The 18,436-nt window shown below is 43.4% G+C and overlaps 1 protein-coding gene and 1 long non-coding RNA gene across 2 annotated transcripts in view; one reads left to right on the top strand and one right to left on the bottom strand.

Moving 5' to 3' along the window:
• LOC124270525 overlaps window positions 1-12,431 on the bottom strand; it is a 27,233-nt gene extending 14,802 nt beyond the window's left edge. Inside the window, exon 1 of the long non-coding RNA XR_006896815.1 lies at window positions 12,352-12,431. This is a non-coding gene — a long non-coding RNA (uncharacterized LOC124270525). The remainder of the gene's footprint in view (window positions 1-12,351) is intronic.
• Window positions 5,764-18,436, top strand: part of LOC124270524 — a 26,815-nt gene continuing 14,142 nt past the window's right edge. The window contains exons 1-8 of the mRNA XM_046705543.1: window positions 5,764-5,874; window positions 6,859-6,994; window positions 7,673-7,784; window positions 8,848-9,045; window positions 11,517-11,629; window positions 13,442-13,565; window positions 17,920-18,014; window positions 18,317-18,393. Of these exons, the coding sequence (XP_046561499.1) occupies window positions 5,802-5,874; window positions 6,859-6,994; window positions 7,673-7,784; window positions 8,848-9,045; window positions 11,517-11,629; window positions 13,442-13,565; window positions 17,920-18,014; window positions 18,317-18,393 (928 nt within the window). The 5' untranslated portion in view covers window positions 5,764-5,801. The remainder of the gene's footprint in view (window positions 5,875-6,858; window positions 6,995-7,672; window positions 7,785-8,847; window positions 9,046-11,516; window positions 11,630-13,441; window positions 13,566-17,919; window positions 18,015-18,316; window positions 18,394-18,436) is intronic.

Below are 18,436 nucleotides of genomic sequence, written 5' to 3'. Positions count from 1 at the left end.
TTTAAGTCAGACCTTTAAATCCCACGACAGTTGTAACAATATTTTTAATAAAACAAAAAAACTTGTTTTGTCTTGTGAGACCACCCCTACAGCCAAGAGCAGGTAACCCCGCCGCTTACCCTCGTGACCTCACTTTTTTCATGCTGTCGCTCTGTTGAATAGACGGCGCGGGTGTTCGCTTCAAGTTTGCTCTCCCACCGATAATGCATGAGTGTAAAAGAGTCTCAATCTGTATGTATGGTTCCTTTCTTTACGCACGGGCTATATGGACTTCATATGTTGATATTCTCATTCATCTTTGTTGTAACTTTGCCAGGGTTCTCTGTTTCCCAGCCTTGTGGCAGGCAAAATGGCGGACCGCTACAGCGTGGTTTCCTTTGCTATATGTTCTTGGCAGCTTGTAGTAGGGAGTTCATATATTATGTTTGCATATTATATGGTAGGCTTGCCTAAATTCTCTTTCTTTCAGCGAATTTGTGGTAAGTCGTTGTTGAGTAATTTTGATAGTGTTCGCTTCAGATCACCAACTTTACTCTATCACTAGTATGTACAAGCAGGTGTGGCTAGCCTTTTCCTGCTTTGCATTGTATGTTTAGTATTTAAAATGGCTGTAGCTTGTACCATTTGCTGCTTCACAGTTCTTGCTAATAACACTGGCATGATTCTGTTTGTTGCAGTTTAAGCCCTGTGCATTGTGCCGTGCACACTACCGTCACAGGATGGTCATAAAGTGTGCCTCCGGTGTTTAGCCGAGGACGCTCACGACATCAAGGATGTTCATAATAAACGCCCTTGCGTCAATATTCCTGTTACATGTTGTGTTATGTTACACATATACATATTTCATACGTTTACACACAACGTGGCTCATAGTGGCCGAAGTTGTGTTTTTTGTCACGCGCATTCTTTCAGGCACGCATATTTTTTGTTTTTCACTAATCTGCTTCAGGCGGGGGATAATATTTGATGAAAGGTTTCTAAGGAAATCCCTTTATCGTTCCCCCGCAAACTATTTCAGCAACATATGCTGCAGCAGATGACTACTGTGAAGTCGATGATTGATAGTGCGATGTCCGGGCTCCGTAAGGAGGTCGGCTCGCAACATGTTTATCTCGATGGTCCAGGCGTCGTCTGTGAAATCCCTGATTGACACGGCGCTGTCTGGGTTCCGCAAGGAGCTCAGCACGCCTGTCGTCAGGGGTGGATCGGACGCATCTTGGGGTTATTGCGCCCGAAGCCCGCTCGAGAACGCCGGCCTCCTCGGGCAGCTTGATCCTGGCTTCGCTCTGGTGATAGGTGCCTCGGCGCCTTTGTGGCGCACCTAGCTTCGGGCTCAGGTTCGTCACGGGCGCCTGGCGCCGGCGATGCAGGGTTTGCCCTGTCTTCGCCTGGTGCCCTGACTGGCGGTCGCCTTTGGCTTCACTCAGCCTAGGGACACCTCGGCGCCTCTAGTGGTCAGCTGGGGTTGCCCGAAAGCTGTATGGGCAGGTTCCTCTCGCTCGGGTCTGGGTTCCACTGAGCTGCCGATCACCTCGACACTCCTAGGTCTACCCGTGTACACCAGGGCAACCCTGCATTGCCAGGCTACTCCCATGTGTCTCGGGACCGCAGATCGGACTAGCACCGACGTGGGCTTCGGCCCCGGTACGGAGCATATCCCCGGCGCTGTTAGCTCAGGTCTCGGCCTGATGTCTATCGATGCTCTGGCCAAGAGGCCGTTGAGTGTGACGGAGCTACCGATCACCTCGACGCACCGAGGTCTACCCGTGTACACCAGGGGAACCCTGCATTGTCAGGCTACTCCCAGGTGTTTCGGGATCGGGGTTCAAACCCGAACCGCCGACCTGAGCACTTACATACATATATATATGTGTGTGTATATATGGGTATTTATATAGCGCTATAAGCTATGTTTGACTATATGCTCAGTGCGCTTTTGGAGAGTACTTGGGGAACCCTGATTTATCAGGCTACTCCTACGTGTCTCGGGATCGGGGTTCGGTCTAGAACCGCCGAGCTTTGGCTCCACGGATACTCTGAACCCAGTGAGTAGCACCGACCTAGGCTTCGGCACTGGTAGTGTGCAGATTCCCGGCCCCAGTAGTTCAGGTCTCGACCTGATGTCTATCGACATCTTGACCAGGATGCTATCGAGTGTGCCGGGTGTGTCTGAGTGCTTGGGAAACCTTAATTTGTCAGGCTTCTCACATGTGCCTCGGAACCGGGGTTCAGGCTCGTACTGTGGACAAGTCGATTTGAGCTTCGGCTCATTTCGCTACTTTGAACTTACCACTGAGTAGGTTCGTCCCTGAGGCAAGTGCGAGATAGAATCGCGGCTGTGTTGCCTCAGGTGTTGTCCACGTTGAATACCCGAACCGTTAGAGTTCGCCTCTCGGAGGGAAGCCTGCTTCCAGCAAGGCTTTTGGGACAAGGCCTCACACTCTACCGCCTGTTCGCCGCTTCTTTTCCCCTTAACAGCTCAACGCTGTATGCTCCACTCGGCGCATCTCTCAGCTCTGCTGAGGGAGCTGGTGGAAAGGGGAGAGAGCACCGGTGTTTTTTTCCGTCGGCGACTCTGGGCGGCATCTGACGGATGTCACCTCTTATCTGGCTAGGAACTGCATTGTAGCTGTGCCAGCCAAATGATGAGTGCGGTTATGGGCCTATGTTATGACACCTGGACTGTTTTCGAGGAATACGGAAGTCTGTCGAAGCTTCGCAATTTCAGGTGCCCAGGCACCGCAAACGCTAAGTTGCCGACTGCTGGGGTTTACATATGTATTCTGCCGCAAAACCCCGGTCGGAGCCATTACACCAGTGGCGGCTTCCCGGGAGACGGCAAAAATACTCCGTGCCGAGATCCAGTCTCTGCTGGGCAGGGCAACCAGCGTGGTGGTTTCCAATGGTCAGGAAAATGTGGGGTTCGACTCCATTTATTTCCTCGTTGCCATTAAGAACGGAATGTTCAGACCCATTCTCATCTAAGAGCTGAACAAGTTAATAGAGGTACTGTCCTTCAAGATGGAGACACCGCACTCGGTGATCTCATCTGTCGAGACGGGATTGGCGCACGTCAATCGACCTCGAGGTCGCATACCTCTTTGTTCCATTGCACCCTGATTTCATGATTTCGGTTCTTGTTTGACGGGACGTGCTACGAGTTTCGTGTGCTCCCCTTAGGCTACATTACTGCGCCAAGTGTGTTCACCAAATTGAAGTTTATTACAGCTCAGATAGCCAGATCGCAATGCCGGTGTTGTCACCCGTACCTAGGCGACTGGCTCATCGTGGTTTTAGAATAACTGTTGAGTCTGGGGACCTCACGATCAGTGTTGGTCAATCTTACGAAACTGGGCGGAATTGTCAACCTCACACAGTCAGATGGACAGACGCCAGGCGTATGCTCCGAGGGTTCCCCTGGAGACACCGCCGCTCTCGGTCCAGCCAGATACATCCCTACCAGGATAGGGTGATGTTCTGGGCGACCTGCAGTCTCTTGACGACGAAATCACAACCTGCACATCAATGTGCTGGAATTGACATCAGTCAGGTTGGTGTTCGATCCCGCACGCCGGGATTCGAATTACCTTTCCGGCCAGACATTCTCACTTGAACGGGCGCCACACCCGGTCCTCGGATTCACTGGGTGGCTTGGCCTCTGTCGGGTCTAACGCCCAGACACGCGGAATTCCTGCAACCATTGCAGACACAATTCTGGCTTCGAGGCGGGATTCGACACCCGTTCAGTGTGTTGATAGGTGGGGCGCGCTGGTGTGCAGATAGGGGGATTTCATAATCTCTATTCTGCGGATTTAGTTCGGATATTGGAGTTACTATAACCTCGTTTTGGTTGAGAGCCTTATGACCTCCACCATTCATGGGTACTCCATGGCTATTTCCACGTTTCACACCTCGTTCGATGGTGCTCTGCCTAGGCAGCACCCTCTCGTACATCGCTTCGTAGCTGTCATGAACAGGGTTCGACTGCCTCGGCGGCGACCCAGCCCACCTTTTCAAGTATATTGTCTCTCTCACTTCACTTGTTGACGTGGAAGACGGCTTTACTTGTTTTGGTGAGCTCTAGTAGAAGGGTCGGGTACATCCATGCGATACCCACTGACCTGACACTGACGGTATTTTATACTGATCATGTCCGTATTCGCCTCCCGGATACCTACCACTCTCAGTTCGATATTGCTTGCCACGTGACTGATCATATCGCACTTCCACCCCTTACCCAGCCTAACGAACTAACAAAAGGGATCCGTACGGGCACCCATGTGTTCTGTTTGGTGGCGGGAAGACTGGGGAGTCTGCTAGCAAGCGAACTTTATCTCGTTGGCTTGTTTCCGTAATTGTTCGGTTACAATGCTAAGGTTTACCTTCCCCCGAGGGGTTGAAGGCAGACTGGGTAGGGCAGATGCCGCTTTGTTGGCAATACACAGCGGCACTGCTCAATGAAGAGATCGGTTCTGTCGCTCTTTGGAGCCGGCAGAACACCTTCATTCGCCATTACCGACTTGACACGCATTCTAAGGATTGTGCTCGGTTCGGTCTTTCGGTTCTCTCCAGTGGAGAGTGTGTCCTGCCACCCTGACCAAGTTATATTAGTAACTGGTCATTGGTATCGGTTCTGTGTTCAATGTCGATATATATCATATCACTACATCGTATTAGCCTTACCACCCTTCCGGGTTGGGTCGGGTTTGGGTGTACATACGTCCCTTACGTCCTCTTCAAGAGGGCGGGGTCCGTTTTGAACGCTTTAACTTTAACCAATCATATGCTATTAACCCGTCTTGCGACGGAATTGGGTACGGAACCTGCCACGGGGCACGGTTTGGTATGCCTCTCTTCGAGCCGCATGTCACGTGACCAGGTTAGTGTAATGGTGAGCCAACACATGTTCAGTTACGCTTTTCGCTGTTCAGGGGATTTTTGTACGCTTACAGTCATATGCTTATATGTACCCCAAGGAGGATTTCTTCTGAAAAAGAATTATACAAACCTGTAGAGGTTATGAATTCTTTGACGAAAGACCTTGGGGTACGGCCACCAGCCTCCGTTCATTCTGTGTGACACGTTCAGCATGAAATGTGAGGTACGAGGTAAACGGCGAGAGTTACCTGCTCTTGGCTGTAGGGGGTCAGGTGGGGCCCTGTAGGGGTGGTCTCACAAGACAAAAAGAGTTTTTTGTTTTGTAAATATTTTATTAAAAAATATTGTTACAACTGTCGTAGGATTTAAATGGACATTTAAATGCTTATATGTACCCCAAGGAGGACTTTCTTCAAAGAATTCATAACCTCTACAGGTTTGTATAAATTTTTGTGATCCTTAGCAAAATGTGAGTAGTATATATGATGAACATACATATTGATATGATCTTTGACCAATCTTATAAGAACCTGTCAGTTGAACTGTTCAGACTTGAATACTCCATAATTAAAGTCACTGACTGCTGTGTGTTAGTATATGATGGAAATATTAATATGATCTTTGACCAGTCTTAAAAGAACCTTAAGCTTAACATATCATTGAACAACTTTCTTAAGTTATGATGAATATCACTAAGATCTGGGGATTAATTATTTAATTTAGGACACACAAGACATCTATATTCCAGTTAGCTGTCTCACCTTACTTACAGATTGTGCATCTGATTTCTGAATTACATATTTAATATGTTCTGTAGTATATATTTAATATGTTATGTCAAACTATCAGCTATAAGTCAAGAGATTTTTCCTGTTTTCAGTTCAATGGTTACTCTTGTTAAAGTTCTGAAGGATTATGGGAAAATGGAGCAGAAAATCTGCCAAATCTACGATGAGTATCTGCAAAAGTGGGAAGAGAAAAGCCGTACTCAAGTTGGTAAGCCTTGCTGTATGCTGACATTACATTTAACTTACATGGATGTATATACTAATGATGTGACTTCAATAAGTTATGGACCGCCTCCGTGGTGTAGTGGTATAGAGCGTAAGCCTGGAGAGCGGAAGGTCACGGGTTCGATCCCCGGCCGCGTCATACCAAAAGACGTTAAAATATGGTACTTGTTGGTCCCTGCCTGGGGCTCGCATTAATGGGTACATCAAGGACTGGTTGGCTCGGAGTCAGTATAATGTGGCTGAGTGAAGTATTCATGCTTCACTGCGGCATGGTATCTCAGTGGGCTAGCACTATAAAACCAGCTTCAATCTGGGCTAGTACAAGCAGCCGCACATACACATACACACACATGCAAGTCGTCATATGAGCGAAATATTCTCAAGCACGACGTTAAACCCAATTTCACCTCACCTCACCTCAATAAGTTATGTTTTTAGGGTCAGGTGCCCTCATATGTTTTAGTTTTGGCATGCCAGGGTTTTCATTTGATCTGTAATATGCTTGATATATATAAACTTGTGACAACCAACTTCTTTGAATCTTTAAGCACCCAACTTCTTTGAAGCTCCGAGCTTGATAACAGTGTTAGTATCTATCAAGAAGTTGTATATCGATAGGACTGTCCCCTTCTTGTGACAACAAGACATGGAGACAAGCGGACCATGTTTTACCATCTTTCGCAGTGACCTGGGTGGCGTTTGTTCCACTGCCAGTCTGCTCTCCTGGCAGACATTCTACCGTTTTTTCCAATGTTACTTCTGGGATGGTGTGACCTACAAGGGTTTTGTTTTGGTCATTCAGTATCACCGTGAGGGACACCAGAAATGAAGAACCAATACTGTTATTGTTTTTTAAAGGCCAAAATGCAAACCAACTGAAAAAACCTAAAAGCAACATAGACGGACATATAACAATCTGGTGAATGCTCACATGTGAATGTATATGCTTGTTTGTGTGAAAATACAGGTAGCAACTTGGCCTATGATGAAATCAAAGCCATTATGAAGATCTTGATGGCAACTTACAGGGAACAGCTTGACCTACAGAACAAATCAGTCAACTGCTTGTATGCCAAGAAGGGTCCCATCAGGAGCCTCCAAGAGTAAGTATCATCAATAATTGTACTTTATTTGCTCAATGCTTGATCATTGTCAAGCCAACCAGTTATGCTATGATTGAGGAAAATTTCAACTTTTTGTCTTATGGCAAGACTTAAGAATGTGGGATAACTTCTAACTTCTGTTGGAGGATTAAAGCTTTAACATGTTTAACAATGAGCCAAATGGGGACTGCCTGATGTTATCCTATGTAATATTGCTGATATATTTCTAACTGAAGTGAAACCCATTTACTGTACACTATTAAAACACTTGTATCAAACTAACATGTATGACCAACTGTTTCATTGATTGTCCCAACTGTTTGCTACATATTTAAAGTGAAAATACACATAAGAAACTACAATCAGAACAGATTTGTGGTCCCTTTGCAGTCATTTTAACCATAAGCATAATGTTTAAAGTATATGTGGGGGCGGTGTGGTAGCCTAATGGTTAAAGCGTTGGCTCGTCACGCCGAAGACCCGGGTTCGAATCCCCACATGGGTACAATGTGTGAAGCCCATTTCTGGTGTCCCCCGCCGTGATGTTGCTGGATTATTGCTAAAAGCGGCGTAAAACCAAAATCAGTCAGTCAGTCAGTTAAAGTATATGTGATAAGCTGTAATGGTTTGGAAGATATTCAGATGGTTATTTATCCCTGGATTTCACCTTCATCATAGCTACGTTGACTCGGAGGATGTTCAGGCTACTAGGAAGGCCACTCAGTCCCTCTATGAAAGGACAAACAAGAGACAGGTGAAGCTGGAGAAGGAGATTGGCCAGCTGAAAGAGGTGATTATTGCACCGGAACAGTTACTGTGTATTCGTAATAATTGATAAGTGATATAATATCCCAGTTCTTTTGCCTGGTGATTGCATGCATGTGCGTGGGTGTGACTGTGTGTGCATTTGTGTGTTAGTTGGGTCTAGGGGTTGGGAGATGTACTAGTCTGGCTACTTGTATTTGTTCAAGAGAGAGTGAGAGAGGTTAGTTTTACACCGTACTCGGCAATATTCCAGCTATATGGCGTCGGTCTGTAAATAATCGAGTCTGGACCAGACAATCCAGGGATCAACAGCATGAGCATTGATCTGCGCAATTAGGAACCGATGATATGTGTCAACTAAGCCAGCGAGCCTGACCACCCGATCCCGTTAGTTGCCTCTTTTCGACAAGCATGGGTTACTGAAGGTTCATTCTAAGCCGGACCTTCACGGGTTTTACTTGTTCAAGGTCATGCCAGTTTTTTAGTGCCAATTCACTGTGGTTCTGAGCTGCTGCTAATCAGGATACCCTCTGTTAGACTTTGTCCTAACTAGTCGTTGTTTTAGATCCTTAACACCAAGCACTACACTATCTAACTGAGTATGGTTTTGCGCCGTTTTTAGCAATATTCCAGCAATACCACGGCGGGGGACACCAGAAATGGGCTTCACAAGTTGTACCCATGTGGGGAATCGAACCTGGGCCTTCGGCGTGACGAACGAACGCTTTAACCACTAGGCTACCCCACCGCCCCAGATTTGATAGAATGTTTAACAGATACATTACTACCGCATCCTGCTGAGGACACAAGCACTACAGGGCGAAAAGAGACAAACAAAAGCAGACAGTACATATAAGATGGGTTCAGTGTGGGCCCTAGAAACTCCAGCTGCTGAACACTATCGATTATCCTTTTGTTTAACAGTTTCTGTTATGAAATGTTCATTCCTCAATGTTCTCTCTCTTCTTTTTTACCCGTGAAGATCTGGGTTAGATTTGATCTTCAGTAACCCATGCTTGTTGTAAGAAGCAACTAACGGGATCGGATGGTCAGGCTAAACCCACTCACTCACTCCCTTCTTTTTCCAGGACTCTTTCAAGGCTAAGGACCAGATGGTTCAGTTCAAGCCTGAGATGGATGCAGCACAAACTAGCCAGGAGGGTCGCACCAACTTTCAGGAACTCTTGGCTCACTGGCGGAAACTGGAATCAGATGCTGCAGTGGCCAAGACGTCTTACAGACAAAAAGTGCAAGAGGAAAAATCTACACGACCGACGTTCATAGAAGTAGGAACTTGTTCTAATATAAAACAGTCCCAACACAGTATTTATACATGGTCTAAATGATCTAAGACAGAAAGTTGTATCTGCAATATATTATTAAAAGGGTTTGAAATTCCTTTGTATTTAGGGGGCGGTGGGGTAGCATAGTGGTTAAAGCGTTTGCTCTTCACGCAAAAGACCTGGGTTCGATTCCCCACATAGGCACAATGCGTGAAGCCCATTTCTGTTGTCCCCTGCCGTGATATTGCTGGAATATTGCTAAAAGCGGCGTAAAACTAAACTCACTCACTCACTTTGTATTTGCTGTTCGCTTTAAATCTTCTTAACAATTAAACTAGATCCTCAGTGCTTGAATGGCATGCTCAGAAATAATGTTTTATAACCAACAGTACCTTATGACAATAGTTGTTAGTAGTGGTGGTCCGATTAATTGAAACAATCGAAGATTGGTCGCAGTGACTAAATAACCAAGCAATCGATCATGTTTCCTCATAATCAAACACAAACAATTTTTGAGCACTTGTTTGCATTAACAATATTTTAAACAAGGTTGGTTTTGTCTGTTACATTTCATAAGCACTACAACCTCGTTCCCAGTCATCACTGAATTTATCTTAAAGACTCCAGGAAATTCATGTTCCTAACATACTAGTCAGCCTTTAAAGATGTGAAATTTGCAAAAGCATTTTGTGCAATTTGAAGAAAAAACCCCGAGAGAACTACATGTTTTTTCTTTATTTTTGTGCAGGAACAAAGACAACCAGGAAACTTGATAAATGACGCTAACCAATTTTTTTTCGATGATAGATCGGGTTGTAATGAACCAGTCATCAATTATGAGATTATAACCAATCCCCAACACTAGTTGTTACATGAAGCAGGGGGCTGTGGGGTAGCCTCTGCGGGTTAAAGCGCTTTGCTTGTCATGCCAAAGGCCCTGAGTTTGATTCCCACATGGGTACAATGTATGAAGCCCATTTCTGGTGTTCCCCGCCATGATATTGTTAAAATATTGCTTAAAGCGGTGTAAGACTAAAACTCCCTCATGAGTTCCCTGTATTTGAAAAAAAATCACTCCTTCTTATAATTGCCCCCTCAGTCTCAGTTCTCTTGAGCAGACAAATATACAGCTAGGAAGCTTCAGTTAGAGAGATAATCTGAATCATTGTGGCAAAATCTTCTTGAAGGACCCACTTGATCCATCCACAGGCAAACTGTAGCGCAAATAGGGCTGTGCTACAGGGAGAAAAATGTCTTTCTATATGCGTGCGAAGGCTGGCAATGTGCTTCACTCGCTTCTGTTTGAAAAATATTTTTAATATCAAAATAAAATATTGCCACCATCAAAGGTAGACACCCATTTCCTAGCAGGATTGTGCTCTCAGATTTCCAACCTCATAATTAGTAATTACTCCTGTACAATATAATTAATTCAACATATTTACCTCCACTCGTGGCATGTCAAGTCGTTCTTCACCTCCATTACGCCTGCAGGCTTCTGGTTCAACGGAGTGATTCTAGGAACTAGAATAAGCAGAAATTAAAAAAGAAATATATTGCCTAATTTCACCATAAAAAGCAGTTGGAGATTACTTTTCTTATCTGCCGTCTTTAGTATTAGAATTTCCGTATCATTTATTCTACAAAAAGCACATCGGGCGTAGTGGGTGAATGAAGCAAGGGAGGTAACTCCGCTAGTATTCAATATGGCGGATATGTGATTCAACAAGTATATTTAGATTTGACTCCCCTGTTCCTTCACTGGTCATTTTTTCTTTGTTGCGCATGTTGTGATCCATCTTCCTGAGGCAAGGGAGTTACCATCCTTACTTTGAAAGTCTGTTTCCACTCTTCCCAAATTCCTGGATTTTATGGTGCAAATGGAGTCTAACCAGTGTCTATAGTTGTGTCCCTTTTATATCCCTCCTATTAATTAAACAATCAGACCAGTCCACCTCTCCTGTGACATGCTTTTATTTCAAGCAAAGGTTCACATGCCCTGATTCATGGAGTATGGGGATTGTAGCACAGCACCTGAGCATGATGCTTAAAACATGAAAACAAATATTTGGAAAATATCTGTGATAGTACCAGTTGACAGTACTCATACCTGCAAATTCGGTAATGGACTGAAATCTGCACAGAAGTGGACATATTTACAAACAGGATGTTGATATTATTACGCAATTTGATTCGACAATGCATAGACGCCTTCAAACAATTAATATAACACCAAAGATATAAAATATAACAACTAAAATATATCACCAAAATTCCATTCCATTTTGGCATGCAAGGAAAGACACTTTAGGAGTCAGTTATCTCCCTTGCCTTGTGAAGAGGGAATGCTTTTTAGAACTCAGTTGATATTTTCTGTAGAAGCCTGATATGGATGATATAATATCATTCCTTTGAGGCTTGCGTTTAATAAGGTTTTTAACCCTGCTAGCAAATAATCTTTGTCTGTATTTCAGGATATGAAAAGATTCCAGAGTGATTCTGACGCCTATGAGAGGGCTCGTCTTCAAAATCTACACCATGTTATGACTTCAGTGATGAGAAACACTAAAGCTGTAGAAGTCAAGAGGTAGATATCAGTAGCTGGCACTATACTAGTCATCTAAAGCTGTAGAAGTCAAGAGGTAGACATCAGTAGCTGGCACTATACTAGTCATCTAAAGCTGTAGAAGTCAAGAGGTAGATATCAGTAGCTGGCACTATACAAGTCATCTAAAGCTGTAGAAGTCAAGAGGTAGATATCAGTAGCTGGCACTATACTAGTCATCTAATGCTGTAGAAATCAAGAGGTAGATATCAGTAGCTGGCACTATACTAGTCATCTAAAGCTGTAGAAGTCAAGAGGTAGATATCAGTAGCTGGCACTATACTAGTCATCTAAAGCTGTAGAAGTCAAGAGGTAGATATCAGTAGCTGGCACTATACTAGTCATCTAAAGCTGTAGAAGTCAAGAGGTAGATATCAGTAGCTGGCACTATACTAGTCATCTAAAGCTGTAGAAGTCAAGAGGTAGATATCAGTAGCTGGCACTATACTAGTCATCTCAAAGCTGTAGAAGTCAAGAGGTAGATATCAGTAGCTGGCACTATACTAGTCATCTAAAGCTGTAGAAGTCAAGAGGTAGATATCAGTAGCTGGCACTATACTAGTCATCTAAAGCTGTAGAAGTCAAGAAGTAGATATCAGTAGCTGGCACTATTCTAGTCATCTAAAGCTGTAGAAGTCAAGAGGTAGATAGTAATAAAGTTCTTGTACTAACATCTAACATCTTTGTACGGACTCAGTATTCACCTGATGAAGGAGCAAGAACTAGCTCTGAAGCGTCGTGTAATGAATAAAAAGAAGTTGTTATCCTTAAAAGTGTCATGTATTTAGATATTAATACTAATAGCTGGCACATGTTACTAGCACTGTGATGTTGCTTGAATGTTGCTGGAAGCAGTCCTTGAACTCACTCATAGTTCTAGTGGAATATTTCTATTCAAAGCAGCATCAGATACACCTCTTTTTAGTATCTTTTTGTTGTTATGGAGTGCACACTTTGTGGAAAGAAATACCTAAATGGGCTTACACAGTGTAGATTTGTTTTCACATTTGTTTAACTTGATACCTCCATGAAACTAAAATATTGAAATAAATTCTTAAATAGGCAGCAGTTTAGTTGGTTATGTTCCCACATAAGTTGACACACCTCAGTATAAGTGGAATACTGTTGAAAGGCAGCATTAAACCCACCTCCCTCATTGAATATGTTTTTGTGGTGTTCCGATTAATTGAATTGAAATAATCGAAGATTGGTCGAAGTGACCAAACAACCAAGCAATCGATCACATTTTCTCATAATCGAACACAAACGATTTTGGAACAGTCTGTTTTAGTCTTTGAAACACTTGATGATGGAACATATCTTCGAAAGTTGTCAGGGCCTGAAAACTTGTTTAATTCTTAGAAAACTCATGACTGAATATTTCTTGAAGACCCCAGAAGGTTTATGTTCATGATAAATCAACATCACTTTAAAGTAGCAAGGTGCATCATGTTATACATATCTGCAATAACAACCTGAATAGGAAAATCTGAAAATTGACGCTAACCAATTTTTATCAATGATTGTTCGTTGGTAATAAAGCAATCATCAATTGTGAGATTTCAACCAATTCCCAACACTAGTGATTACAGATGTAGACAATTATGTGCACACTTTGGGAAAAGAGTACCCCAATGGATTTAGTCCATGAACATTATTATTACACAATTGTTTTACAAATATGCCTCCTAAAGCACTAGAATACAGTGGTTGGTTCTGTCAAAGACTAACATGTTCACATTTATCATGGTGACTGCCCACATGATCATATTGTGAAAACATTCCTACCTCCAGATACAAGGTGTTGAAGCTATTGTTTGAAGAAGGAAGCTCTCGCCTTCAGCAGTACAACCTACAGAAAGAAGTTGACTGCTACAATGCATTCTATCTGTATCAACATCAGTTCCCCGAGGAGCAGGTGAGTAGAACAACATGGTCGTCTTGTGAAGAATGGAGTCAGGAGTGCTGTGTATCGGAGTGAACGTTTAAGGATAAGGGTTGGTTTGATGTATTCAGGAGTACTGTGTATCAGAGTGAAAGTTCAAGGATGAGGGTTGGGTGAGATGTATTCAGGAGTACTGTGTATCTGAGTGAATGTTCAAGGATAAGGGTTAGTTTGATGTATTCAGGAGTACTGTGTATCAGAGTGAAAGTTCAAGGATGAGGGTTGGGTGAGATGTATTCAGGAGTACTGTGTATCTGAGTGAATGCTTAAGGATAAGGGTTGGGTGAGATGTATTCAGGAGTACTGTGTATCTGAGTGAATGTTCAGAATTAGGGTTGGTTTGATGTATTCAGGAGTACTGTGTATCTGAGTGAACGTTTAAGGATTGGGTGAAATGTTTTCAGGAGTACTGTGTATCTGAGTGAACGCTTAAGGATAAGGATTGGGTGAGATGTATTCAGGAGTACTTTGTATCTGAGTGAATGTTTAAGGATAAGGGTTGGTTTGATGTATTCAGGAGTACTGTGTATCTGAGTGAACGTTCAAGGATAAGGAATGGGTGAGATGTATTCAGGAGTACTTTGTATCTGAGTGAACGTTTAAGGATAAGGATTGGGTGAGATGTATTCAGGAGTACTTTGTATCTGAGTGAATGTTCAAGGATAAGGGTTGGTTTGATGTATTCAGGAGTATTGTGTATCTGAGTGAACGTTTAAGGATTGGGTGAGATGTATTCAGGAGTACTGTGTATCTGAGTGAATGTTTAAGGGTTGGTTTGATGTATTCATGAGTACTGTGTATCTGAGTGAACGTTTAAGGATGAGGATTGGTTTGATGTATTCAGGAGTACTGTGTATCTGAGTGAACGTTCAAGGATAAGGATTGGGTGAGATGTATTCAGGAGTACTTTGTATCTGAGTGAACGTTTAAGGATAAGGATTGGGTGAGATGTATTCAGGAGTACTTTGTATCTGAGTGAATGTTCAAGGATAAGGGTTGGTTTGATGTATTCAGGAGTATTGTGTATCTGAGTGAACGCTTTAAGGATAAGGCTTGGGTGAGATGTATTCAGGAGTACTGTGTATCTGAGTGAATGTTTAAGGGTTGGTTTGATGTATTCATGAGTACTGTGTATCTGAGTGAACGCTTTAAGGATGAGGATTGGTTTGATGTATTCAGGAGTACTGTGTATCTGAGTGAACGCTTTAAGGATAAGGGTTGGGTGAGATGTATTCAGGAGTACTGTGTATCTGAGAGTGAACGCTCAAGGATGAGGATTGGGTGAGATGTATTCAGGAGTACTGTGTATCGGAGTGAACGCTCAAGGATGAGGATTGGGTGAGATGTATTCAGGAGTACTGTGTATCGGAGTGAATGTTCAAGGAAAAGGCTTGGGTGAGATGTATTCAGGAGTGCTGTGTATCAGAGTGAACGTTCAAGGATGAGGCTTGGATGGGATGGAGTCAGCAGTACAGTACTATGTATCAGAGCAAACGTTCAAGCATGACCATGACCAGGTTGGAGTGCTGTGTATCAGAGTGAACGTTCAAGGATGAGGCTTGGATGGGATGGAGTCAGCAGTACAGTACTATGTATCAGAGCAAACGTTCCAGCATGACCATGACCAGGTTGGAGTGCTGTGTATCGGAGTGAACGTTTAAGGATAAGGGTTGGTTTGATGTATTCAGGAGTACTGTGTATCAGAGTGAAAGTTCAAGGATGAGGGTTGGGTGAGATGTATTCAGGAGTACTGTGTATCTGAGTGAATGTTCAAGGATAAGGGTTGGTTTGATGTATTCAGGAGTACTGTGTATCAGAGTGAAAGTTCAAGGATGAGGGTTGGGTGAGATGTATTCAGGAGTACTGTGTATCTGAGTGAATGCTTAAGGATAAGGGTTGGGTGAGATGTATTCAGGAGTACTGTGTATCTGAGTGAATGTTCAGAATTAGGGTTGGTTTGATGTATTCAGGAGTACTGTGTATCTGAGTGAACGTTTAAGGATTGGGTGAAATGTTTTCAGGAGTACTGTGTATCTGAGTGAACGCTTTAAGGATAAGGATTGGGTGAGATGTATTCAGGAGTACTTTGTATCTGAGTGAATGTTTAAGGATAAGGGTTGGTTTGATGTATTCAGGAGTACTGTGTATCTGAGTGAACGTTCAAGGATAAGGATTGGGTGAGATGTATTCAGGAGTACTTTGTATCTGAGTGAACGCTTTAAGGATAAGGATTGGGTGAGATGTATTCAGGAGTACTTTGTATCTGAGTGAATGTTCAAGGATAAGGGTTGGTTTGATGTATTCAGGAGTATTGTGTATCTGAGTGAACGTTTAAGGATAAGGATTGGGTGAGATGTATTCAGGAGTACTGTGTATCTGAGTGAATGTTTAAGGGTTGGTTTGATGTATTCATGAGTACTGTGTATCTGAGTGAACGTTTAAGGATGAGGATTGGTTTGATGTATTCAGGAGTACTGTGTATCGGAGTGAACGTTCAAGGATAAGGATTGGGTGAGATGTATTCAGGAGTACTTTGTATCTGAGTGAACGTTTAAGGATAAGGATTGGGTGAGATGTATTCAGGAGTACTTTGTATCTGAGTGAATGTTCAAGGATAAGGGTTGGTTTGATGTATTCAGGAGTATTGTGTATCTGAGTGAACGTTTAAGGATAAGGCTTGGGTGAGATGTATTCAGGAGTACTGTGTATCTGAGTGAATGTTTAAGGGTTGGTTTGATGTATTCATGAGTACTGTGTATCTGAGTGAACGTTTAAGGATGAGGATTGGTTTGATGTATTCAGGAGTACTTTGTATCTGAGTGAACGTTTAAGGATAAGGGTTGGGTGAGATGTATTCAGGAGTACTGTGTATCTGAGTGAACGTTCAAGGATGAGGATTGGGTGAGATGTATTCAGGAGTACTGTGTATCGGAGTGAACGTTCAAGGATGAGGATTGGGTGAGATGTATTCAGGAGTACTGTGTATCGGAGTGAATGTTCAAGGAAAAGGCTTGGGTGAGATGTATTCAGGAGTGCTGTGTATCAGAGTGAACGTTCAAGGATGAGGCTTGGTTGGGATGGAGTCAGCAGTACAGTACTATGTATCAGAGCAAACGTTCCAGCATGACCATGACCAGGTTGGAGTGCTGTGTATCAGAGTGAACGTTCAAGGATGAGGCTTGGATGGGATGGAGTCAGCAGTACAGTACTATGTATCAGAGCAAACGTTCCAGCATGACCAATACCAGGTTGGAGTGCTGTGTATCAGAGTGAACGTTCAAGGATGAGGCTTGGATGGGATGGAGTCAGCAGTACAGTACTATGTAGCAGAGCAAACGTTCCAGCATGACCATGACCAGGTTGGAGTGCTGTGTATCAGAGTGAACGTTCAAGGATGAGGCTTGGATGGGATGGAGTCAGCAGTACAGTACTATGTATCAGAGCAAACGCTCCAGCATGACCATGACCAGGTTGGAGTGCTGTGTATCAGAGTGAACGCTCAAGGATGAGGCTTGGATGGGATGTAGTCAGCAGTACAGTACTATGTATCAGAGCAAACGTTCCAGCATGACCATGACCAGGTTGGAGTGCTGTGTATCAGAGTGAACGCTTCAAGGATGAGACTTGGATGGGATGGAGTCAGCAGTACAGTACTATGTATCAGAGCAAACGTTCCAGCATGACCATGACCAGGTTGGAGTGCTGTGTATCAGAGTGAACGTTCAAGGATGAGGCTTGGATGGGATGGAGTCAGCAGTACAGTACTATGTATCAGAGCAAACGCTCCAGCATGACCATGACCAGGTTGGAGTGCTGTGTATCAGAGTGAACGCGTTCAAGGATGAGGCTTGGATGGGATGGAGTCAGCAGTACAGTACTATGTATCAGAGCAAACGTTCCAGCATGACCATGACCAGGTTGGAGTGCTGTGTATCAGAGTGAACGTTCAAGGATGAGGGTTGGTTTGATGTATTCAGGAGTACTGTGTATCAGAGTGAACGTTCAAGGATGAGACTTGGATGGGATGGAGTCAGCAGTACAGTACTATGTATCAGAGCAAACATTCCAGCATGACCATGACCAGGTTGGAGTGCTGTGTATCAGAAAACATATCAAAGGGACGGCTGCAGATCAGCAGTTCATCCCGGCCTGGAATGGCCACCACTGTAACAGTAATTTGGAAAATGTTTGTGTGCGAATAATTGTAATTAAAAGTTGAATATGAAAGATAAGTTTCTGTTCATAAATCACTTCTGTATGTGTTTTTAAGACATAAATGTAATATCATGCTGTGATTTGCTTTTAGCCTATATATTTTTTTAATCAGCTTCACCCTTCTGAAGCATCAGCCAAGAAGACAGACAATGGGGAGTCTTTTCAGAGGACAGCTCAAGAGGAGCAATCGGATGAGATTGACATTGTGTAAGTTCCTTCTCTGTTTAATAATATTTATGGTTATAATATTTAAAAAATGATGACGAGTAGTTGATCCGTACAATGTAAGTAGATTCTCTTTGGATTTTCTTTGCCATGAAAGCAGTGGAGAGAGAGAGAGTTTAGACAGAGAGGAACAGTGTCAGTGGTGTATTTAAACAGAATAGCATTAACACTTGGAGGTTGGAGAGTTATGCCTGTTATGTTGTGTTCTCTAGACAGTGGTATGTGTATTACATGTGACTATGAGTGTTGTGAGTTGTCTAAACAGCAATATTTTTGTGCTACAGCCAAGTCCTGCCAGCCAAAGACAAGACCGACAGACTGTTTATAAAGACAGCAGTAGATCCAAATGCTGAGAAGCCAAGTGAGTTCTACAACCTGTAGTTTGTCAGTTTATGCCTTACACA

Source organism: Haliotis rubra, unplaced genomic scaffold (genome assembly GCF_003918875.1).
Source record: "Haliotis rubra isolate DU_JTF1 unplaced genomic scaffold, ASM391887v1 Scf1522, whole genome shotgun sequence".
Lineage (NCBI taxonomy): Eukaryota > Metazoa > Mollusca > Gastropoda > Lepetellida > Haliotidae > Haliotis > Haliotis rubra.
This window is presented reverse-complemented; position numbering and strand designations above follow the sequence as displayed.